Source organism: Herpailurus yagouaroundi, unplaced genomic scaffold, assembly GCF_014898765.1.
Source record: "Herpailurus yagouaroundi ecotype Mexico unplaced genomic scaffold, PumYag 530, whole genome shotgun sequence".
Classification (NCBI taxonomy): domain Eukaryota; kingdom Metazoa; phylum Chordata; class Mammalia; order Carnivora; family Felidae; genus Herpailurus; species Herpailurus yagouaroundi.
The window spans coordinates 2140509-2164871 of record NW_024412747.1 but is presented as its reverse complement, the minus strand read 5'-3'; the positions used below and the strand labels follow the sequence as shown (position 1 = coordinate 2164871).

The window sequence follows — 24363 nt, the reverse complement described above, 5'->3', positions numbered from 1 at the left end:
ATAAAAACGTTGAAAAAAAAATTAAAAAAAAAATAAATCCTGTAGCCTTTAAATACTATTATTTTTATTTTTATTTTTAACAGGAATTTACTGGAGAGCTACTTTACCCCAAAAGCGTACTTGTGTGTGTCTTCTTTATATTATTCTAGCGTCTCTTGTTTTCAGGGTTTCAAATTTGTTTTGGCATTTGCCTATACAATAATACGAATTTCAGGAGGCCTTTGTTAATCAAACATTTTCTAATACAGTCTTGTCAAGTTATTAGAATCTTTAAGTCTTATCCATATCACGTTTACACATGACAGTTAACAACCTGGCTTCAGACTCTAGTAGGATGTCCCAGAAAAATAGTGGGCTTCAAGTCGGAAAACCTAGATATAAATGCTTTATTTGTAACTAGACCAGCTGAATGATTTGGACGAGAGACTTGATTTCTCTGAACCTTTGTTTTTGTTTTTGTTTTTCCATTAAAAAAAAAAAAATTAACGTTTGTTTATTTTTGAGACAGAGACAGAGCGTGAGCAGGGGAGGGGCAGAGACAGAGGGAGACACAGAATCTGAAACAGGCTCCAGGCTGTGAGCTGTCAGCACAGAGCCCGACGCGGGGCTCAAACCCACAAACTGTGAGATCTTGACCTAAGCCAAAGTCAGCTGCTTAACCAACTGAGCCACCCAGGCACCCCATGTTTTTCCATTTTTAAACTGGGTCACAATACATACTAATCTTAGAGATCAGTTGCGCATAGCTGATCGAATGTAAGGTAATGAACATTGAAGGATTATGTAAACTGCAGTCTTAACAGCTTTCAAACCTAAGGGATTCCTAGGGGAACCTCGAGGACTTAGCTCTTTAAAGTACATGCATAATTAAGCCTTTATAATTTACCCATTTCCAGAATGAAGTCGAAGTGGTATATCAACTATTTATTTTTGATGTATCAGTTCTGCCATTGTGGATTTCCCTAAAGAGAGAGACCTAATGTACACACACACACACACACACACACACACACACATACATACATAGTGGTCCTTTATAGTCATATTATCTGTGATTTTTTCCTTTCTCCCTTCTCTAACGTGATACCATTTTTTTTCCAAATTCTGTTAGACAATACACTGATGATCAAAGTGGTTTTTACTGTACTGCTTTAAATTTACAAACTGTTTATGACTTAAGCTAAGGACAGATTAAGACAGTTAAAAGTTGAGGTTGACAAAGGAATGCCCGGGCTTTGTGTCTTAGGAGCGATGACCAGAAGTAAAGATGTAGAAAGACACACCCTCAACATGTCAGGAAGGTGCGATTGGAGACACAAGGGGAATATTCATACCAAGAGACAAAATATTCGTCTTGGTGGTAGTGATTGTGGTGAGTTCAGGATCTGATGAGTAAGGGACTCTGTATTCCAAGCTGGCTGCCAAATTAAATTGTTGTTATACTTCCAGACTTCATCTGTAGTTGAAGGACTTTTCTGATTAATTGAAGATTCCCCACATTTGGACTTCTATATTTGTGTATGTCTTTTATCGACTTAAAAATGCATTCCCTACATTGAGGCACACTATTTAAGAACTAAAGAGACCATCAGTACAAAACGTTTTATGCTTCATATATTTTTTTTGAGGCATTTAAACCGTTCCATTTTATATTTGAAAAAGCTAAGTCTTTTAAAAGCAGAAACAGGCCCTATTCCCCACAGAACAGTAGTTCTGATGAATCCATTAGAATGCTTTATGGAAAAATATAACAGTGAAGAAATTAGTATCTTCATTATACATATATATATATAGGCCTATATATATATATATAGGCTTCCTGTTTGAATTCTGACATCCTCGTTAGTGATTATAAGTTGGTGTACTCTTGTATTTAAGAAAATTGGTTGGGACATGGACGGGACCCAGGCAAGTTGAGAAGTGATGGGAATCCCATTTGCCATTTTCAAGGATCCATTGGCAACTAATGAAATATTGCTTTTTAATCCCACCATTTTTGCTCACTTTTGCTAAGTGGAAATTCTGATTACAAATGCCATCGATGGTAGAAAATACATAAGCCCTCCTGCTACAGCCTGTTTAAGCCTTTCGGTCAGTTGGAAAGGAAGCAGAATCTGGTAACTAAGCCTCCAACAGGGACAGCTGTGGTGCCACAGGTGTATGCAAATCAGGACTTCATAAGGGCTTTATTTTTATATGTGAAATAAGTAATAATAAAATATAATCTAATGCCTTAATAGCATTCATTTGATGCATTCATTCAATATTTATTTTTAATTTTTATTAAAAAATTTTTTAATGTTTAATTATTTTTGAGAGAGACAGGGACAGAGAATGAGCAGGGGAGGGGCAGAGAGAGGGAGACACAGAATCGGAAACAGGCTCCAGGCTCTGACAGCTCAGAGCCTGACGCGGGGCTCGAACTCATGAACCAGGAGATCACGACCTGAGCCGAAGTCAGACACTTAACTGACCAAGCCCCCCCAGGCACTCCATCAGTCAACATTTATTGTGCTCTGCTGTGTGGGGTCATCCTTTCAGGGTGTGAGAATAGGAAAATGAAGATTTCTGCACTTCTCCACTGTGACCATCTGAGGCCGGTCCAGGCATCGGTCATCTGTCCTCTTGGAACAAACTGACCATTCTCCCTGAATCCCCTCTTGCTCTTCCAGAGTGTGCTCCACAGCAGTTGGATCTTCCCACAATCCTGTCTTTCCTGTCACTCTCCTGCAGGTTCAGTGGCTTCCCTTTTCTTGAGAAGAAAATTTCTGAATCTGGCCACATTAGTGTTTCATAGACTATCCCCTAAGTACCCCTCCATCCACCTTCCCTGCCATGTTCTGGCCTGCTGTCTATGCTTCAGCTTAAGTGGCCTTCTCTCTGCTTCTTAAAAGTATCATATCCCTTTCTGTGCAGGGTCTTTCCACCTGCTGTAATTGCCTACTAGATTGGGGTCCCCAGACATAAGTCTCCTCTCCAGTCCTTCACACTCAGTGGAGTAAACTGCTCACCTCACCCTTCAGATTTCAACCCAAATATTACCTACTCTGTCAGGAAAACCTTCCCCAACCTCCCTGATTTTAGTCCCTCCCCCTACTCTTAGAACATTCTGTTCACTCGAGTACCTGTCCTCCATGATGTCCCCAGAGTCACATCCCTGTCTGGCACAAACCTCTCGGCTCACTGAGGGTTTATTGTTGTATCCGAAGCCTGGCACATAGTAGGTCTTTTATCCATGTCAGGTGACTGAACGAATGAACCAACTAGGTCTTGCCTTCAGGAAGCCTACATTCCAAAAGAGAAGAGCAGACACTTAGAACAAAGAGATAAGGGCTCTTGATTTGGAATTTTCTTACGTTCAGAATAACTGAAATTTTACCTTTTTTTTTTTTTTTGGCTTATGAGATGATTAAGAAAAATGTATCCAATTATCCCACATTTCATTAGAATCACATATATATATTTTTTTATTTCTTAAGGTGTCCAAGAAACCACTTAGGGCACTTACACTGAAGAGGAAGTAATGCATAATTAACGACTATTCAAACAAGATCATTAAACCCAGCCAACCGCGATCCTGTCACCTAGAGGAACTATTTGATAAGGCACAAAATAGTTATCATTCGGAGGCCTTTTCTACTTTCACACTTTCTGGTAAATTGTTCACGTATTAGTGAGATAGCAGATTGTCCAGAGAGCTGGAGAGTTTCCTAATCTGATAGCAGAGACATTTTTGGGAATGCCTGGAATCAAGCAAACACTCCAAAATTGAGCATAGTACTCCAGAATTTCTTCTGGTTTGTCCTCAGTGACCCTAGAACCCAATGTGGCACATCTTTAATTTGACTCCAGTATTAGCCGCAGGGATATTAAATAGGGTAAGTATTGTCACATATTTATTTTTTTTTAACGTTTATTTATTTTTGAGACAGAGAGAGACAGAGCATGAATGGGGGAGGGTCAGAGAGAGAGGGAGACACAGAATCTGAAACAGGCTCCAGGCTCCGAGCGGTCAGCACAGAGCCCGTCACGGGGCTCGAACTCACAGACTGTGAGATCGTGACCTGAGCCCAAGTCGGCCACTTAACCGACTGAGCCACCCAGGCGCCCCAGTATTGTCACATATTTAAAAGAAGCAGTAGTTCTTGTTAAAATGTTGGGTTTTCTCCCCCCAGGAAGAGATGCCTGATTTAAACTGCCGTGTAAATCTTAATGTTATGTTTGCAGAGTTTCAGTAGTAAAGTGATACAGTAGATTCTATCAGTTGGTATCTCTCCCTGATTAACAAATTAATGTGTTAAATTTACGTTGACCCATCTGTTACCTCCCCACCCCCAAAACCCATTCAAGTGTTTAACATGAGGGCTGCTATCTTGTATCAGGAGATACTAGAAAACTAGTACATGTATGTATTATCCCTAAGAAGGTTCAGATCGTGCTTGTGTTTAATGGGACACATAATGAAAGGAAAATTACTTAAAGCACTCAGGGTCTCTGAGGATAGTGCATATCTGAAAATTGGACATGTCATTATGCTGGGAATTGAATAGTTCAGTTATGCGCAATGTGCTGCTTTTGCTGAGTATTGTTGAAATCACTAAATTATTGTTAAGGTCTTTCCCTAGAGTAACAGTTCTGTTGTCTCATGACAGTATACATAGCAAAGGCAAGAGTTTCCTGGATTTAACTTGTTTTATGTGCTATGTAAAAAAATAACACATTTCTTGTGAAGAAATAGGTGAGAAACGACAGAATTAGAGACCTATCATGAAAATAGTATTAGAGTGATAACAGATATTTCTTTCCTTTGAACATACCACTTTGAGAGAATGTACTTACTTCGGGGTAAATAAATAGAATATGTAATTACCTAAAATATATTTTCAGTTTAACTAAAACTTCTCACTAGGTTAAAGTTTCAATAATTTTACTCTGTTCAGTGTCACAGACTTTGGAAGTAATGAAGTTATTGGCCCTTTTCAGTCTCTTTTTATCCCCTCTTAATTTTGAGAGAAATTTGTGCCTCTAGCATAGTTTTATTTCACATTACTAATGAGGATTCTGCCAAGATGAATCGTTTCTTCAAAGAAGCGAACACAATGAGGTATTGTGTCAAGAGCCATGGGAGACAAGTGAGGATGAAGAATAAAAATCAGAAAGTCTGTCACTGCTTTCCCAAAGTGACTCGAAACATCAGATTACAGAACAGAAGCAGGACATCACACGTCAGATTTTGAATAACATTGAAAACTCGTGATTTACAGGAACCTTATATTAAAAACCACAAAACAAATTGAGATTAAGACACAAAAAGAATATTTTGACTTTAACCTCTTTTAACTTTGTTGTTTTTATTTAGAGAGTTGTCGTGTTGTATGAGTTGGTACAATCATTGTAAAAACCAAATGCTTGCCGTCTCTTGCTGTCAGATTCAGGTATAGGTTATGATTTTAGTTATGTACCTTTCATGCTTACGCACTGATGGGAACACACAACCTCAGAGACAAGTAGGCAACTAACTCATGGGTGTTTCCTTAAGTGTTGGTCAGTTACTGACCAAGGAAAGTGTGTTCCCTTTGAAGACAAGGGAAGCAGTTTGGACCTTGAAAGAGCATAAGCTGGAAAGTATCAAACTTTGGGTTTTTATTCTAGTCCGAGTAGTGAAGAAATTACATGTAGTTAAATACATGAAAATACAATCATCGCTTTAGAATTTGATCATCTTACTCCACTGTCACTAGCCTTTCCTGTCCTTACCGATGGTGTGATTGACATTTCTGGTGATGGCGATCCAGAGAGCCTTCAGAAGGGCGGGGTGCATGGGGTTCTTATTTAAAGTTCTTGCTACATGCTTTATCTCTTCAAAACTAATCATAAGCTAGGCCTCTACCCCTGCTGGTAGAATTCAATTTGTACTTTTTCTACATTCCTTAGGGGCCTCCCCCCACCATTTTTTTTTTTACACGGAGATGTTTCCATTCAAAGTTATACTGCGTCTAATATGGAGTATACCAAAATGTGACGATTCCCAGGGCTTATGGTGGGTTACTCTACAATCACAGAAATCTCCCATACGCCCTATGCATTTTCCTCTGACCCCCAGAACTTGTCTGGCCACTGGTAGTATTTCCTATTCTTCACAGCCCACAAGATTTAACCAAATACCTGCTGTTTACCGGACACTATTCTCGGGGCTGGCCTACACCAGGAACAGAAATCCCGCCTCACAAGTTCATAATGAATGGAGGTTTGCAATACCCCAGCCACTCCTTTGGAAAAGGCTCAAAGTACAAACACTGGTCCTCTATAGGAGGAGACAGCAGACTGGAAGGGAAAGGGAAAAAGAACTGAGTTTTAGGACAAAGAGTGAGGGGCCAGCCTCTCTGACTTGGGGCTAACTAATAACTTCCATTAGAGTCTCACACGTTGCCTTGTGTCCCCTCTCCCTCCTGGGCCTTCTCTTTCTCATTTTCTGGGCCGTCTCCTCCTTATCTTTCACACTTCCAAACATTGGAGGCCCTGAGACCTTTTTTTTCTTCTGTATTTATGCACATGCTGGCCAATTTCATTCAGGCCCATGATTTTTCAAAGGATCTGTATGCTTGTGGGGCCCAAATGTGTAGCTCCAACCCAGCTGTGTTCTCTGCACTCCAGATGTGTGCACCGGCAGCCTATTCTACATCTCTACCTGACATTAATAGGCCCATCACTCTGAACCTACCTGAAGCAGATTGAGCTGCCCCCAGCTCCCTTATTCCGCTCCTGTCTTGTGCTCTCTCTACATCAGTAAATCTTACCACCGTTCACCCAATTGCTCATACAAGTGCTCACCCAATTTTGGAGTTATCCCTGATTCCTATCCGTCTCATTTCACGTTCAGTCTATAAGCGAAGGCTTAAAATGAATTCTTAACTTCTTCACTGCTGGTATCCTAATGCAAATTCAGTGTCATTGACTAGCACCTTCCTAACCGACTTCCACTCTTGCCCTTCCAGAGTTTCGCACAGTGTGAATTAGTCCTTTTAAAACAGAAACCAGAACCCTTCCTGTTCAAAACCTAAGGATATTTTCTATTGCACCTGAAAAAAAAAAATCAGACCTCTTGCTCTAATTGCAAAACCTGGCCAGTCCCCTCCTCTCTACCTCATACCCCCCTTTTTTCCCCCGAATCTTGATCACACATCAGCCACCTTCACTGCCTTACGTGGAACACCAGCTTCATTTTCTGCCTCAGAGCCTTTGCACATGCTGTTCCCTCTGCCTGGGCCCTTCTCCCAGGCATAGGCATGATTTGTTCATTCAAATCTCTGCTCAAATGCCACCTTCTTACAGCCTTGTGACCACTCACCTTATTACCCTATCCAGTTGCTCTAATCCCTATTCTCTGATATATGTATGTATGTGTGTGTGTAACTGTATATATATATAGTTATATAATTAATATATATAAATATATAGTTTTTACTGTAGCCTGGTATCAGGTTCATATTGATTTTTTTCTTAACATTTTATTAACTGTGTCCTCCATTAAAATGCAAGTACCATGAGAACTCTGTTTCACTTATAACTGGAAGTTTCAGAATGCCTGATATTTGACATGTATTTATTGAGTGAATGAATAATTAAAGGAGTAATACTTCCATGGGCTGCAGTGAAAGCCCTATGAATCAATAGACAGGGACATAACAAATTCTGCCTTTCTGCTGATTTTGTCTTCATTATTACCAGAAATTCTGAGAATCAAAGCACGAGATGAATGGAACATTTTATCAAAGAACTCAGAGTCTAGCAATGAACACCTTAGTTTTCTTTTTTCTTATGTATATCATATCACGAAACTGTCTTATCCAGATTCTAAGGCAGTTGTTAATTTTCATATATATTAGGATTTTTTTTTTTTGCCTAAAGAATGTAACATACTCAAATGTTATTAAAAATGTACGTTCAGACCTCAGGACCCGGGAAATGACTCTATGTATTATAAATAGGGAACTATAAAATGAGGAAGCAATAATGGCAAGCTGTATTGTGAGTGGCCAAATTACTTTGTAACTTTGGATTCATCATTTTATTTATTTGCTATTATGTATCTTCATCACAAAGCCAAATAGGTACAGTAATTCATAATTCTGTACTTTCTGGTAAAATACACAGTTAAAATGGGTGAATGTCATCTTTCAAGAAAAGCCATCCCATTTCAAGTGTCTGAAAAGGGTAGGATTTAACTTCTTCAGCTTCTGATGCTTATTTACGTGATAGTTTGGTGGCTGGTTTTCACTGAAGGCCAAAAACACTTGGGCAAAATAATTCATCCTAATGCAGCTGAATGGAATAAGAAAGCAGAGACGCTTGGGTAATTGCAAAGGAATTCAGTTTATTTATGGGACTTTTAGCCCATCTCGTTCATAAAGGATATGAGCTGATTTTAAAAAGTTGATACACATTATGACTTAGGAGGAAGATGAGCCAATATGGGGAGGTGAATATATTTGAAGAGTTCAGTTAAAACACTTCAGCCTGGCACAGTGCTTTGAATGCTTCTTGAGTATGTCAGCTATTTGATGAAACATGCTTTATTGCTTTTCTACTTACATTTGCATAACCACTTTCGAGCAGAAAAACCGCATGATTTTGAACTTGATTATCAAAAAGTCTTGTTAATTGAGTTACTGTCGGGTTGTACTGTTGACTAATTTTTGGTACACAAATATTACCAGAAAAGGTCGCTGAGAAATCCTCCGGGCAATTTATATAGCATTTTGTTTGCTCTTTAGGAAATGATGCCACATCAATTGTCAACTGTCTTCATATTTTGGGTCAGACTTTGGATGCAAGGTAAATGGATATGTTTTTGTCTAAGTGAGCATAGTAGTGCTACACTTAAAAGAATATTAAGACATTCCTTGTCTCTTGATTTCAGTGTTTGGAATTGTAATAAACACTTGTGGGTGAAAACTATTTTATAAATTACTAATAAATGGCATTCTGTTATTTTTGTGATCATATATATATATCGTTATTTAAATTTCAAGCAATGTCTGTAGCAGCTAGGTATGTAACTGAAGGTTGAAGCGGGAATGTATCATGTCCAGTAAAGATGATGGTAAGCTGCAACCTCAGAGGTCTCAGTAGCTTCTAGGTGTGGTAACTGGTGTTCCACACTTGTGGTAACATTTAGCTTTATAAGGACATGAGCTTTATTCTTATTTTACAGATGAGCAAAGTGAAGCTTTTGATTGCATAGTAAGTGTGGAAGTAGGCCAGTTCCCAAGTCCGTGTACTTTCTACTCTGCCCTCCCAGCCACAGGACTGGAAACCCAATCGTTGCCTAAATACCAAATCCGTGTATCTCGCAGGATTGATTCAGCCTTTAAGTCACACATTTATTTCACTTATTATCCAGGATAGATCTAAATAAAAATTCCTCCATGTCTCCTACAGAGAATACCCCATGATACTCTTGGGTTCTTTATTTTTGCCTTTAAAATTTTACTTGAGGTATTTTGTATAATAAATGAAAAAAGTAGATGCTATTAGATCCCTTCATTTCCTACTAGAAATAGTGGCATTTGGGGGTCACTTCTGTACAAAGTTCAGCCTTTAGAGGCTCATTTAGCTCATGGCTACACTTCACTCCTAAAACATTTACATCATTTAATGACTTGGTGTAGCAGGGATTCAACGTTTCTTTCACAGCCGTTGCCTCAGAGACCGTTTCGGTTGTGTTGGATTTGGGGATTAGCTGGCTCAAAACCTGTGTTTTGCTCATTACGAAACAAATACTCAAAATTGCTAGAAAATACAGAGCATGAGCGCTGCCTCTTGATCTGGGCCCTCATTAAGTTGACGGTGAAGACATTTGGGAAAGGTTATGCATTCACAGAGCAATATATCACTGTAAATTCAAGTACGTTGAAAAAGTTTATTGAGGGTGAATTAAAGTAATTGGCTGAGTGAAAGTCACGGATAAGTAACCAAAGTAGAAGCATGTGTTATTTCTATTCCACTTGGTCCTTTTGCAAGGTGTCTGTTCTCCCTTCTCTAATTGCTAGGACTGTCATGAAGACTGGCCTGGAGACTGTTAAAAGTGCTCTCAGAACGTTTCTGGACAATGCGGCGGAGGATCTGGAGAAGACAATGGAGAATCTCAAGCAGGGCCAGTTCACCCACACCCGAAACCAACCCAAAGGTGTTACTCAGATTATCAATTATACCACGGTGGCTCTGTTGCCAATGCTGTCATCATTATTTGAGCATATTGGCCAGCATCAGTTCGGAGAAGATCTAATATGTATGTAAACCTATTACTTAGACTTTCACTATCTGATAGTACAATGAGAAATTGTAAAAGCCCCATCAAGCGCTGCTTATCCATTGAAATGCACTCTTTTTTTTTGCCCCCAGAACATTCGGTTGACATTTGAGTTACAGAAACCATTCTTAGAGAGGTAGATCACTGAATCATATGCATTCACAGAAGGGACCAGGAAGGTAGTGGTGGTGGGCAGTCATTTCCACCTTGTTCAAGTGCAGGTTCCAAATTTTGCTGCTTCTCTGTTCCCTCTTTCCATGGAATTTTTCTAATGCAGTTTGATCACGGGATGTGCAACATTGTTTTCCAATTACGTCTGAGTCAGTGCACATTGTTCTACAAGCTGTAATTCTGACAAAGTCCGTGGCTAAACAATTGGCCTACTACAGTGGCTCACACGCTTTCTATTTGTAGGTTTTGGTCTGTTTTTATGGATTTAATCGGCTATTTTTGCATAGATTTCCATAATTATTAAAAATGTCCACAGAATGCTAATAGCAATGCGAAACACAATGATACGTGACCTGTCCCAATTTCCGACTCTCCTACTGATGTTGAGCGTGAGAGATGTAAGCCCTTGTTAAGTGTGTCTTAATGACATGCCTACTCAGACTCTCCACCTTGTAGGTCTCCCAGTGCAGTACGGTTGTGTGTGAAAACCACTGTGTTACTCAGTGGATAACACAGCCGCTACTCGCAGCACATGTCCTTGAACCATTGTAGGAGCACTGCAGTGCAGTGTGGACACGGAACCAGGTCCGGAGGGCAAGGATGATTTCTCCATTCATGTCATGGTGTATTCTCCAGGAAATACTAGAAGAGTTGGGATTAGAAATGCAAGGTTCTTAGATTTTCTTTCTTGCCTTTTAAACATGACTTATCGGATCATAGATCGCCTATAAGGTTTTATTTTAGTTTCTGGCTTCTCTATAAGATTGGCTTCCCGATGCCTTGAATGTCAGGTCAAAAACAAGTAACTCATGACCTCCTCCAGCACTCTCATTATTGTTCACTTAGGTGTTAAAATAAAAGACACAGTCTTTATATACCTTCAAAACAGGAGACACAATCTGCCTGACCTTCCCAAATATTCTTGTGCTTAATTTTATTCTTGAAGAAATCCTTTTTTCTTCCATCTACAGAAAAATTATTCTTAAAATGTTCCTGAGAATGTTCCGAATAATTATAGTCCATTCCATAGAATGCTTTCAGCTCCTTAAAGAAACGAATTTTGTTTGAGAAATAATTTTTTATTTCATTTTACATATCTATTTGTTCTAATTTTGCTTTAAAAACAATTTTTTTTAATGTCTGTTTATTTTTGAGAGAGAGAGACACAGAGCATGAGCAGGGGTAGGGCAGAGACAGAGGCAGACACAGACTCTGAAGCAGGCCCCAGGCTCCAAGCTGTCAGCACAGAGCCCGACGTGGGGCTCAAACTCACGAACTGCGAGATCATGACCTGAGCTGAAGTCGGACATTTAACCGACTTAGCCAACCAGGCACCCCTAATTTTGATTTTTTTTAAAAATGCTAAAACATAAGTATGCCCTCAATATGGAATTTTGGTTTTATTCTAAAATTTCGTACAACAATAACAAGTGTTTTTGTTCTGTTTTTATTTTTCCTTAGTGGAAGATGTACAGGTGTCATGTTATAGAATTCTGACTAGCTTATATGCTTTGGGAACCAGCAAAAGTATTTATGTGGAAAGGTAAGATTTTAAAACTAACTTTGTGTCAATATCTGTTTCACGTGTTACAGCCATTTATTTCTAGTCTTTGCTTTATCATTTTTTCCTTAGTTACACAGTAAACAACGAGATCAACATATTGAATTCCTTGGGAGTAATTGAACAATCTTTAAGCTAAATTTGAATTGATACAATAAAAGTCGATCAAGTTATGTAAAAAAAAAAAAAAAAAAAGTAAAGCAATAATGGTAAAGACCATATTCAATGTAAAGATTAAACAGAGCATTTATGAGTCCAGTTTATGAAGGAATCTGCTAGAAGAGTTCCTCATATGTATCTGAAAAGCAAATTAAGCATAAATATAGGCAGTTATTAAAACCAGCTTTATTCTTCATGTTTTCGCATTCAAGATGAAGAGATCTTCAGATGATGTGGATAGGTCAAGTTCAGGTGTCCCACTGAATTTTAAAATAAGAGGTCACTCGCAACTTCAGTAAAAAGATTTCTGTGAAAAAGAGAAGAAAAAGACAGCAGTTTTTTTAAAGGCTAGACTAAAGAAAATGACATTCGGCGAGAAGACTGATGAAATAAACCAGTGAAAGGATATCCTAATGGAATAATACTGAAAAGTTGTAAATTCTCCCCCAGTTAATCTACTACGATACAATTTCAAGTAGAAATTTGGGTTTTGGGGTGCCTGGATGGCTCAGTCAGTTAAGCATCTGACTTCCTCTCAGGTCATGATCTCATGGTTCATGAGTTCAAGCCCTGCATCGGGCTGTGTGCTGACAGCTTGGAGCCTGGAGCCTGCTTCGGATTCTGTGTCTCCCTCTCTCTGCCCCTCCTCTACTCGCATTCTGTCTCTTTCTCTGTCAAAAATAAACATTTTAAAAAAGCTTCTTTTCTTTCTTAAGGTTTTTTAAGAAATTTGTTTTTTATTGAAATTTGGGAAATTCATTTGAAAGTTCATTTGAAAGAATGACTCAGAAGACTAGCCAATAAAATTTTGAGAGAGGGAAAAGTAATGCGAGAGTACTCACTCATCTGGCCTACCAACTGTTAAAACTTATAAAGCATCAATACGTAGGGGCGCCTGTTGGCTTCGTCAGTTAAGGGTCTGACTCTGGGTTATGATGTCACCACTCCCGAGATTGAGCTGACAGTGCAGAGCCTATGTGGGAGTCTGTCTGTCCCTCTCTCTCTGCTCCTCCCCTGCTCATGCTGTCTCTCTCTCTCTCTCTCTCTCTCTCTCTCTCTCTCTCCCTCTCTTAAGATAAATATATTTTTTTTAAATAATAAAAAATAGGGGCGCCTGGGTGGCGCAGTCGGTTAAGCGTCCGACTTCAGCCAGGTCACGATCTCGCGGTCCGTGAGTTCGAGCCCCGCGTCGGGCTCTGGGCTGATGGCTCAGAGCCTGGAGCCTGTTTCAGATTCTGTGTCTCCCTCTCTCTCTGCCCCTCCCCCGTTCATGCTCTGTCTCTCTCTGTCCCAAAAATAAATAAAAACGTTGAAAAAAAATAATAAAAATAAAAAATAAAGCATCAATAATTAAAATAGGGTGGCAGCTACATAGAGCCAGAACATTTAATCCATATAAAAGGACAACTGAGTTCACTCTGAATATTTTTTACCTGTATTTTCTTTAACACATATTTTATTAACTTTATTTTTTTTTTATTTTGAGAGAGAGAAAGAAACAGAGCACACAAGCAGGGAAGGGGTAGAGGGAGAGGAAGAGAGAATCCAAGCAGGCTATGTGCTGCCAGCGCAGAGACTGATGGGGAGCTCAAATCGCAGACCATGAGATCTTAACCTGAGCCAAAGTCAAGAGCTGGACGCTTAACCGACTGAACCACCCAGGCGCCCCTACCTATATTTTCAGTTAATCTCTTTTCATATGATTTTTAGGGCTTCAAATATTTTATACTGAGGGAGTTTTATAATTTATTGTTACCTCATTTTTGAAAAATGAATGTTTTTTTCATTTCCATAAATAATGTTAATCTCCGTTCATAGTTTTCTATTTATTTATGTATATATATTTAAATATATATAAAATCTATATATATTTAATTTTATTTGTTTTAGTTATAGTTTAGTTATTGTCTCAGTTTAGTTATAGTTCAGTTTATTTATTTTAGTTACAGATTAAAGAATAGGCATATATTAAAGGATCATGATAACATCTCACTGTCTTTCCAGAAAATTGATTCACTTGGCACTGTCAAGTTTTACAAGAAAAGCCTTGTTTCCTCACATTTTCCTCATTTCTGATTATTATTCTTTTTACTATTTAAAAATACAATAGTTAAAAATGGGATCCAATGTTAATTTCAAAAAAAAAAAAATTTTTTTTTAATGTTTATTTATTTTTGAGACAGAGAGAGACAAAGCATGAGCAGGGAAGGGGCAGAGAGAGAGAGGGAGACACAGAATCGGAAGCAGGCCCCAGGCTCCGAGCCATCAGCACAGAGCCTCATGCGGGGCTGGAACTCGTCAACTGCCAAGATGGTGACCTGAGGTGAAGTCGGACGCTTAACCGACTGAGCCACCCAGGCGTCCCTCCAATGTTAATTTCAAATGCACTTCCGTAACTCCCACTTCTCAGCCATTGTTTTGTGTTTACTCTGCCATTTTTCTTTATTTTATGAATTGCCTTTCGTATCTCTTGTCCATTTTTCTATTAATGCGTTATTTTACTGATTCGTAATGAATTTTATCTATTAAAACCATTTTATTTATAGCAAATATTAATCTCTTGCCTGTTCTTTTTCCCATCTTTGTGACTTACAGCATTTTTATAACTTTATAGTGCTTCTATATGAAACTATGTAAAGATAATATCTTATGACCTGGGAATTTTTTTTATATAATCTGTCAATTATTTCATGTGTGTTTATTCTTCTTAGTTTAATATTTTTAGAAAAGTGGTACCACACTCATAACAGCTAGAAGTTAAAATATTTATCTCTGGGGCACTTGAGTGGCTCAGTCTGTTGAGCCTCCGACTTCAGCTCAGGTCATGATCTCGCAGTTAGTGAGTTCGAGCCCCGGATCAGGCTCTGTGCTGGCAGCTCGGAGCCTGGAGCCTGCTTCGGATTCTCTGTCTCCCTGTCTGTCGCTCTCCTGCTTGCACTTTCTCTCTCTCTCCCTCTCAAAATAAATAAACATTTGAAAAAAAAAACTTATTCTTTTAGGTTTTTCATTCTTTTTGTTGTTTACATTTAGCTTAATAAACCGTAATAAGCAAGATAGATCCCTAGTCTCAAAGACCTTAGACCTAATGAGGAACAAAAAAACAAAACAAGTAAAGTGAAGAATGTAATATCGGCAGCTTATCATGGGTCACTGAGCACACAATAAAGAGAATGACATGGGGTGTTCAGAAATGTATGTTTTAGAACGTTTTGAAACGCAGAACTTTCCTCCATTCAACAGAAAGCATGTAGTAGGTAAGTCAGGTATAAATAGGTGTGTGTCTCCTGGCTTCCATTTTTCTCAATGAAATATGCCTCAGCCAAGTGATGATTCAGAAAAGAAATATAAGAAGTTTGAGGAAAGTAGTGAATGTCCGGAATGATCATCTCTGGAGTAAGAAGGGAATTTACTGAAAATGAATCTGAATTTCATGTTTCTCTTTAGGTGTTATGTAGAATTCAAATTAAAATTTTAAAACCATCCTCCATGTGGAAAGTATTTATCTTTAAGTGAAATGTCGTTGACATACAGTGTTATATTAGTTTCAGGTGCACAGCTTAGTGACTGGACAGTTCCCTATATTACACCATGCTGACCACTCTGAGGGTAGTTACCATCTGTCACAGCACAACATTATTACAATATTATTGACTGTATTCCTTATGCTGCACTTTTCATCTGTGATCTATTTTATATCTAGAAATTTATTCCTCTTGATCTCCTTTACCTAGTTCACCCATCCCCCAACCTCCTCCCAAAGGAATGATTTATTAAATATTTCTTTTATCTACTGATTTAAAATAAGACCTTCATTCTATACTGTGGTAATAGATTAAGTAGGTTATATTTCTAGAATCTCTATTTTGTTCTGTTATTTTACTTTTTAAATTATTAGATCAGTACCATGTAGCCTGAATTGTTAGTACTTTATGATACATTGTAGTATCTGGTAATCCAAACTCTCTCATAACCTCAGCAGTGCTCTCATTGTTATTCTTTTTACCTCTGGGTTTTCCTTGATTAACTTTGGGATTCTTTTGTTAGGATCTAAAAAAGATACATTTTTTTTTTTTTTATTTTTCTTGCAGTTATAAAGTCATTTGGGGAGAGTATAAAAATGAAAATTGGGAGGGGTGCCTGGTGGCTCAGTCAGTTGAGCGTCTAACTTCGGCTCAGGTCATGATCTCGTGGTCTGTGAGTTTGAGCCCCGTGTTGGACTCTGTGCTGACAGCTTGGAGCCTGGAGCCTGGTTCGGATTCTGTGTCTCCCTCTCTCTGCACCTCCCCCTCTCACACTCTGTCTCTCTCTCTCTTAAAAATAAATAAACATTAAAAAAAATTTGTAATGAAAATTGGAAGATGAGTAAAAGATATCTTGGAAAAAATGAAAGAGTGTCACTGTACTAAGAAAAATGTAGGTATCTTAATAAGCATCATATAAAAAACCTGCTATTTCCAAAATACGAATAATCACAGTTGGTCTGAGAATTACTAATTGAATCAAAATTTTAAAGTAAATTATTAAATAGTTCACATGTATTATTAATAAAATAAAAGGACTTGTCCAGTCAGATGTAAGAGAATTCATTACTTTGGGGTCATATATGAAACATTTTAGGCTATTAAATTCTTAAATAAGTATATTCTCATTATTTTCAAACTTTTATTGAACTCCTATTATGTGTCAGAAATTTTGCAATTCTGCATCCCAGTTTTTAGGTAAGGAAAGCAAAACAGAAAGAATGAGTAATTTTCCTAAAGTGATACAAGTATCAGGAATAAGTTTGGGACTCAGGTCTGTCTGAATCAAAGCCTGTTCCCTTTGTGATTTCTTGCTGTCCTAAATTATTTTTAGTAATAAAATGTTATTCAGTGTTTGAATTAAACTCTGTGTTATTCAGTTATTCAGTGTCATTCTAGGAAGAGGTATTTTCTCCTAGCTGACTAAATGTCTAGTCATTTTTAATTAAAATATTAAACTATTAGGTGTTGTTAATTTTATGTAGTCATATATTTTTCCATTAGGAATTTAAAGCTACCAAAGAGAATTGTATGATCTTTTCTTAATTAGCTAGATTTTATGGACTCTTAAAGTAAAATATTTATGTAAAGTAATTTCAGGAGGTCATAATATGCTGAAATAACTCATATTGTCCTACATTTAATAAACATGTGCCAGCGAATCCTTGGATTATGTAGGTAGCTAAGGGAAAGAGAGAATTTTTTTTTTAATTTTTTTTTTTAGCGTTTATTTTTGAGACAGAGAGAGAGACAGAGCATGAACGGGGAGGGTCAGAGAGAGGGAGACACAGAATCTGAAACAGGCTCCAGGCTCTGAGCTGTCAGCACAGAGCCCGACGTGGGGCTCGAACTCACAGGCCGCGAGATCATGACTGAGCTGAAGTCGGCCGCTCAACGGACTGAGCCACCCAAGCGCCCCGGGAAAGTGAGAATTTATGTCACTGGCAGGGGGAGCCATGGGTCATGAACTGCCCTGAATCAATTGATCCCAGAATGATTCCTTAAACCTCTTCCTTCCCTTAAAAACAATGAATCAATTTTAACTGTTATTAAGAGTTTTTGGTATATGTTATGTCTTAATACTTCATAGCTACCTTGAAATTACTTAGTAAATTTTCAGAAAATTGTATTACTGTGTTGGTATCACTACTTTATTTTTTTTTTAATGTTTATTAGTGCATTTATTCACCTAGTAAGAATTCTTCCTCAGTAGGTCATTATGTTTAAAAAAAGAAGAAGATGTAAAGAAAGGAAGCAAAGCAAAAGAAATGTCCAGACTCATGGGGGGGATTTGACAGGGTTTTTCTTGTTATTTTGGTCTATAATGTTTTAACTTATTTTTTAATGTTTTATGTATTTTTTTAAATGTCTCAAAAATATGGATGTATTTATTTTTGAGAGAGAGACAGAGCACAAGCAGGGGAGGGGCAGAGAAAGAGGGAGACACAGAATCAGAAGCAGGTTCCAGGCTCTGAGCGGTCAGCACAGAGCCGATGCAGGGGTGGAACTCACAAACCATGAGATCGTGATCTGAGCTGAAGTCAGACACTTAACTGACTGAGCCACCCAGATGCCCCAATGTTTTATTTATTTTAGAGAGAGACAGAGACCACACGCACGGAAGGGGCAGAGAGAGAAGGTCCAGAGGATTTGGAGCGGGCTCTGAGCTGACAGCAGCAAGCCTGATGCAGGGCTCAAACCCACGAACTGTGAGATCATGACCTGAGCCAAAGTCAGATGCTCCCCCGACTGAGCCACCCACGCACCCCTTAACTTCTTTTTAAACTAACGGATAATTTAGCTGTTTTTAAATGGTGGAGACTTTATTATTGAAAGCAGATGATGTTTTGCAATGTAGAAATTGGATTTGGGGGTTACTTTTATTATTTGCGTGATTATTATCCCTCTAATGTTAGTTTTTTTGTCTTTAATTTTTTTAAGGTTTTTTTTATTTTTATTTTTGAGACACAGAGAGCCAGAGCATGAGCAGGGGAGGGGCAGAGAGAGAGGGAGGCACAGAATCCGAAGCAGATTCCATGCTCTGAGCTGTCAGCTTAACTGACTGAGCCACCCAGGCGCCCCTCTAATGTTAGTTTTAAACTTGTTGCCTTTAGTGTAACTTCTTCATTCACTTGGAAGACCTAAAAAACAAACATTTTGCACTTGTAGGCAACGCTCTGCATTAGGAGAATGTCTTGCTGCTTTTGCTGGTGCCTTTCCTGTCGCATTTTTGGAAACTCATCTCGACAAACATAACATCTACTCTATCTACAATACCAAGTCATCGCGAGAAAGAGCAGGTAATGCAGAAGCATGTTCAGTATTTGAGATATGACCTTGAAACGTAATGACATCTACTGTATTTTCCTACGGTGATTTTTTTCATGGACCGTTTCAATTTATTATCTCCAATGCTATTTGTTTTTAAATGTTATGATTTGGAATTCTCTGGAATATTATATACTATCCCCATAGTGTCTCTGCAAGAAAAGTCGTTTAATTTCTTCAAATTAGCCCTCCTAAGAATAAGACAAAATAATTGGCAGAAATGGAAATAAATGGGTCAGTCTGATTTCTGATTCAGTTCTCTCTCATAGGTACAGTGAGCAGAGGGTGTTATTCATTATATTTATGGATTTGTACCCTTCAGATTGGTTTTTGTTTTGTTTTGTTTGGGTTCACCAGATGTGTCTGTCTTCTTGGGACAGATTAATTCCATATGATTTTTTTCTCACAGTTTAGTCCAATTTTTATCATTTAAAAAACTTATAAATCTGAAACACAATTAATCAGTGACTCAAATTTGAATCTGACCTTAGCATGTGTATTCTTTTTTTTTTTTAACGTTTATTTATTTTTGAGACAGAGAGAGACAGAGCATGAATGGGGGAGGGGCAGAGAGAGGGAGACACAGAATCTGAAACGGGCTCCAGGCTCTGAGCTGTCAGCACAGAGCCCGACGTGGGGCTCGAACTCACGGACCGCGAGATCATGACCCGAGCTGAAGTCGGCCACTCAACCAACTGAGCCACCCAAGCGCCCCTTAGCATGTGTATTCTTAAGATTTTTATGTACGTCTGTATGCATACTAGGTATCTATAAACAGTCATGCCCCGCATCGTCTTTCACTTGGGAAAATCTATTTTTCTGGGTTGGTAGGCTCATTTTTCCCGCTGTCCCAGTTGAAAAGCTTTTAGGACCATTGCTGATGATTTCAAGGATCGGTCTGTGAGAACCTGTTAGAATTATTTACTAGGATTTGAAATGAGTTGGATGGCCAATAGTTAACATAGCAGACACGACTTATTTCTCCAATCAGCTATTGAAAGCGATCAAAACAGAGTTCTCAAGGCTTAAACATTATGTAGGTGTCCTCTCATATTACTTTTTTGTTTGATTTCTTCTGATACCGTATACTGCATTTCATTTGCTTTCCAGTAGCCCTAAAGAGTTCTCAAAACTTAGGCAAGAACTATTTGTTGTCCACAAGTGCATCCCTCTCTGTTAATGAGATCATTTCTCTGTGTAACTCTTTTGAGGGGATCTGCTGGTTATACTTGTTTTATAATGCCTTTTATCAAGTAAGGAATCTTTTAAAAACTTGAATCGTCATTATTTAATTTGCCCTTTTTATAATTCTGATTTCCTATAACAGAGGAAGCTAAGGCAAAATATGTTGAATGTGAGTTAGCAATATTTCTCTGCATAATTGCCACAATATATTTGTAAATAGTAAAAGATGGTTGAATTTGAGCTACTAGGCTTCTGTGTAAACCTGTCTTACTAAGTTGTCTTAGTTAGGATTTTTGACTGATTAATCCTTTTGCTGTGAATCCAGAATGAAGCAGATTTGTTATTTATTGCAGAAAAGGAAACACACAGAGCAGATAATTTACCTGCTTTTGTTTCTGTAACACACATTTGCATAACAAAGTAAAGGAATTGAATTGAAAGATCCGCTTTCATTCAGGTTTTAGCCATTGCACAAGTAATTGTTTGCAACATACCGGAGGGAAATGGGGGAGATTTGACATAAGGAAGTATTAGACTTGGATTCTTTCTTTCAGGGGGGTTTTAGTTGCAGTACGGGAGAGACCGGTAGATACATGTGATAGAATTCAGAATAAAGAACACTAAGGACACAAAAATGCAGTGTTCATTGAGGATACCAGAACGGCTTAACTGAGTTGGTTCAAGAGGAATCTTGAAGGGCCCCTGGATGGCTCAGTCAGTTAAGTGTCTGACTTTGGCTCAGGTCATGATCTCATGGTTGGTGAGTTCAAGCCCTGCATCAGGCTCTCTGCTAACAGCTCTGAGCCTGGAGCCTGCTTTGGATTCTGTGTCTCCCTCTCTCTCTCTGCCCTTCCCCCACTCGTGGTCAGTCTCTCTCTCTCTCTCTCTCTCTCTCTCTCACTCTCTCTCTCAAAAATAAACACTTAAAAAAATTTTTTTTAAAGTTCTTCAAGGAGAAAATAGCCAGTAAAAGGAGCCTGACAAAGTTCAGGAGGGAGTCCAGAAAGACTGAATACATTGAGATTAAGGAAAAGGGAATCTGGTCAGTGATGGGAAATGCCACTGTAACAGTTAGCCACGTAAGGGTTTGTGAAAAAGGGCGATCAGTTAAGTGGTGGGAAGCACTTTATGGAAAGTTAAATTTATAGAAAGCAATTTATGGAAAGTTAAACAATCCAGGGGAGATTCAAAGCATCGCAGCAGGCTGCTGGGGAGGAGGCGCTACAGAGTATAATTATATGTTGTATGTTATATACATAATGCATATATATTATGCTGTGTACAGAGTGTATATAAGTGGCTCAACATAGGGCCTAAGCATGGCCTCTGTAGTGGGGCATTGAGAACACAGGCCGAGCCCTGAACAGGGACCTCAGAGCTCCTTGCTCTGAAAATAGGTGATGGTCGCAGAAGGATAGACCACACAGAAGGCCTGTAGGCAGAGACCTTTGATATTCTGGTTTGCTCTGAAGTAGAAGAAATGGTCATTTTCTGATCTTAAAGGAGTGAGGCGTGGTGGTAAGATAGGAACTTGGGGAAAAGAGAGAACTTTGGATATAGCTGCCACCAGTAAAGAGAGGGAGCCGGTGGAAGGCCCGCCGGGTCTTGCCGAGCTCTGAAGCCCAGAGCGAGATAGCTGCTTGTGGCTGCCATACACAGTGGAAGTGTGGCCGTCCTCGTAAGTCCGTCCTTTCACTGAACGCGGTTCACTCTTATGTGTGTTTCTCTAGCTCTGAATTTGCCAACTAACGTGGAGGATGTGTGCCCAAATATACCGTCTTTGGAGAAACTCATGGAAGAAATTGTGGAATTAGCTGAGTCCGGCATTCGCTACACACAGATGCCACACGTCATGGAAGTCATACTGCCCATGCTTTGCAGCTACATGTCTCGTTGGTGGGAGCACGGACCTGAAAATAATCCAGAAAGGGCTGAAATGTGCTGTACCGCCCTGAACTCCGAGCACATGAACACGCTCTTGGGGAATATATTGAAAATCATATATAATAACCTGGGAATTGATGAGGGAGCCTGGATGAAGAGGTTAGCAGGTAAGAATTGGAGAGGGATGCATCACGTGAATTTGTTTCATTTCCAAAAGTCTTTGAAATAACAGAAGACTAGGGACACCTGACTGGCTTGGTCAGTAAAGCATTCGGCCCTTGATCCTCGCAGGTCATGAGTTTGAGCCCCACGTTAGGTGTAGAGATTTCCTAAGTAAAAGAATGTTTTAAAATGAAAAGAAATACAGAACTACTAGAATTTTCCTATCTTGGGCCTCATTAATATTTTCTTCTGTGCTCAAAAAATCTTTAAAAATATTGTTTCTGTCACGCTGTTCTTTAATTAATAAAAAAAATGTAGATTTGATCAGGCATCAGGTGACTTGTCATATTGATACAACTTTTAAATAAGTAGACATTTTCCTGATTGGATGGTCTCTGTAAGACTGATCAGGAAGTGCAGCAGCAAAAACTAATGGTTCTGTAGACAGAGACAAAAATAAAACTGGATTTTGAAACAACCCCCTTTTAGCGATTCATCTTATCAGGAGTGGGGAGAGGATAACCAAAACAGAGTCAAGAATCTACATTTGTCTGTCTTTGCACCTCCCACCTCGGACAATGTGGACCAGCTTCAAGGATGGACAAGATGGGTGTTTAAAAAATTCAGAAATAAATAAATGACCTGTGCAGTCTGAGTCTCCCACTGGGACAAGGCTGGGGAAGCCAACGCGGGATGGCTGTATGTAGGCTCGTGATTATTCAGTGGTGCCTACTCCTTGTACAGAAAGAGCCAGAAGAACGTTTTCCATTTGGGGATTTTTTCTTCTTTTTGTGAAAATAATTGATTTCCAAAGTGAATGAACATTTTTCCCCCATTCCAAATTAGCTGCCAATTAAAAAAAAAAAAACAAGAAAGCACATCAAATTCAATTCAGTAATCATTTTTGAACAGCAACTGTGTAATTAGGTTTGGGACTAGAAAAACGCCTGAGGCATGGGCTGAATCCTGAAAGAAGCCTTGTGCTGGGGGAGGGGAGGCGGGCGGGGCAAAATCATGCTACAGTTGTAATTATAATCTGTCTTCTTTTTAATGCCTGTTGATGCAGAACAGAATATTAATGTCTGTCTTCAAACAGTATTTTCACAGCCCATTATAAATAAAGTGAAACCTCAGCTCCTGAAAACTCATTTCTTGCCATTAATGGAGAAACTCAAGAAAAAAGCAGCGATGGTGGTGTCGGAGGAGGACCATCTGAAAGCTGAGGCCAGGGGGGATATGTCTGAGGCAGAGCTTCTCATTCTCGATGAGTTCACCACTCTGGCCAGAGATCTCTATGCCTTCTACCCGCTCTTGATTAGATTTGTGGACTATAACAGGTACACTGTTCCCAAGGGATTCATTTCTCCAATTCAGTCATGACCTTGCTGGGTTTGTGTGTCCTGATGAATGGCTTCATTCGCTTGGTGATGAGCTGGTGCGTGATTGTGACCTAACCAGATGTGTATAGACAAGGTAATTTTCACCAAGCATCTTGAATTGACAAAGGGAGATCTCATTAGTAGTCTGCCTTCTGCAAAAGTTAGCAGTTTGATAGTTACAGTGTTTAAATTGCTTTAAGTGTAAGACAGATGTACTCCAGTGGCCATCTAGGGCCTCTGTGGACAGCACACTTGCCCTTAGTTTGCTTGGTTTGAAATTTAACTTAACGGGTGATTTTTTTTTTAAGTTTATTTATTGTCAGAGCAAGAGAGAGAAAACAGCATGAGTAGGGGAGGGAGAAAGAGAATCCCAGCTCAGAGACCAATGTGGGGGAGCAATGTGGTTCAAGTAATGAGATCATTAGTTGAGCCAAAATCAAGGGTCAGATGCGTAACCAGCTAAGCCCCTCAGCCTCCCCTGAGTGGGTGATTTAAAAAAAAAAAAATCAAGTGGAAGGAGTAACTGAGACACCACTTTATTTATATGTGATCCAGGGCAAAGTGGCTAAAAGAACCTAACCCAGAAGCAGAGGACCTTTTCCGCATGGTGGCCGAAGTGTTTATCTACTGGTCAAAATCCCACGTAAGTAGAAAAATATTGCTTCCGGTTTGGTTTATTTTAAGGGCTTTCAAGTTTTCTTT

The 24363-nt window shown here is 38.9% G+C and overlaps 1 protein-coding gene across 13 annotated transcripts in view; it reads left to right on the top strand.

Annotated features, from left to right (window-relative positions):
• The window catches only part of RYR2 (ryanodine receptor 2), a 768472-nt gene that overhangs the window by 611663 nt on the left and 132446 nt on the right, over nt 1–24363 (top strand). For all 13 annotated transcript variants that reach the window (XM_040464903.1, XM_040464902.1, XM_040464892.1 and 10 more), the window contains 7 exons: nt 8775–8835; nt 10053–10291; nt 11945–12026; nt 18893–19023; nt 21967–22287; nt 23379–23619; nt 24217–24304. In XM_040464903.1, the coding sequence (XP_040320837.1) occupies nt 8775–8835; nt 10053–10291; nt 11945–12026; nt 18893–19023; nt 21967–22287; nt 23379–23619; nt 24217–24304 (1163 nt within the window). The remainder of the gene's footprint in view (nt 1–8774; nt 8836–10052; nt 10292–11944; nt 12027–18892; nt 19024–21966; nt 22288–23378; nt 23620–24216; nt 24305–24363) is intronic.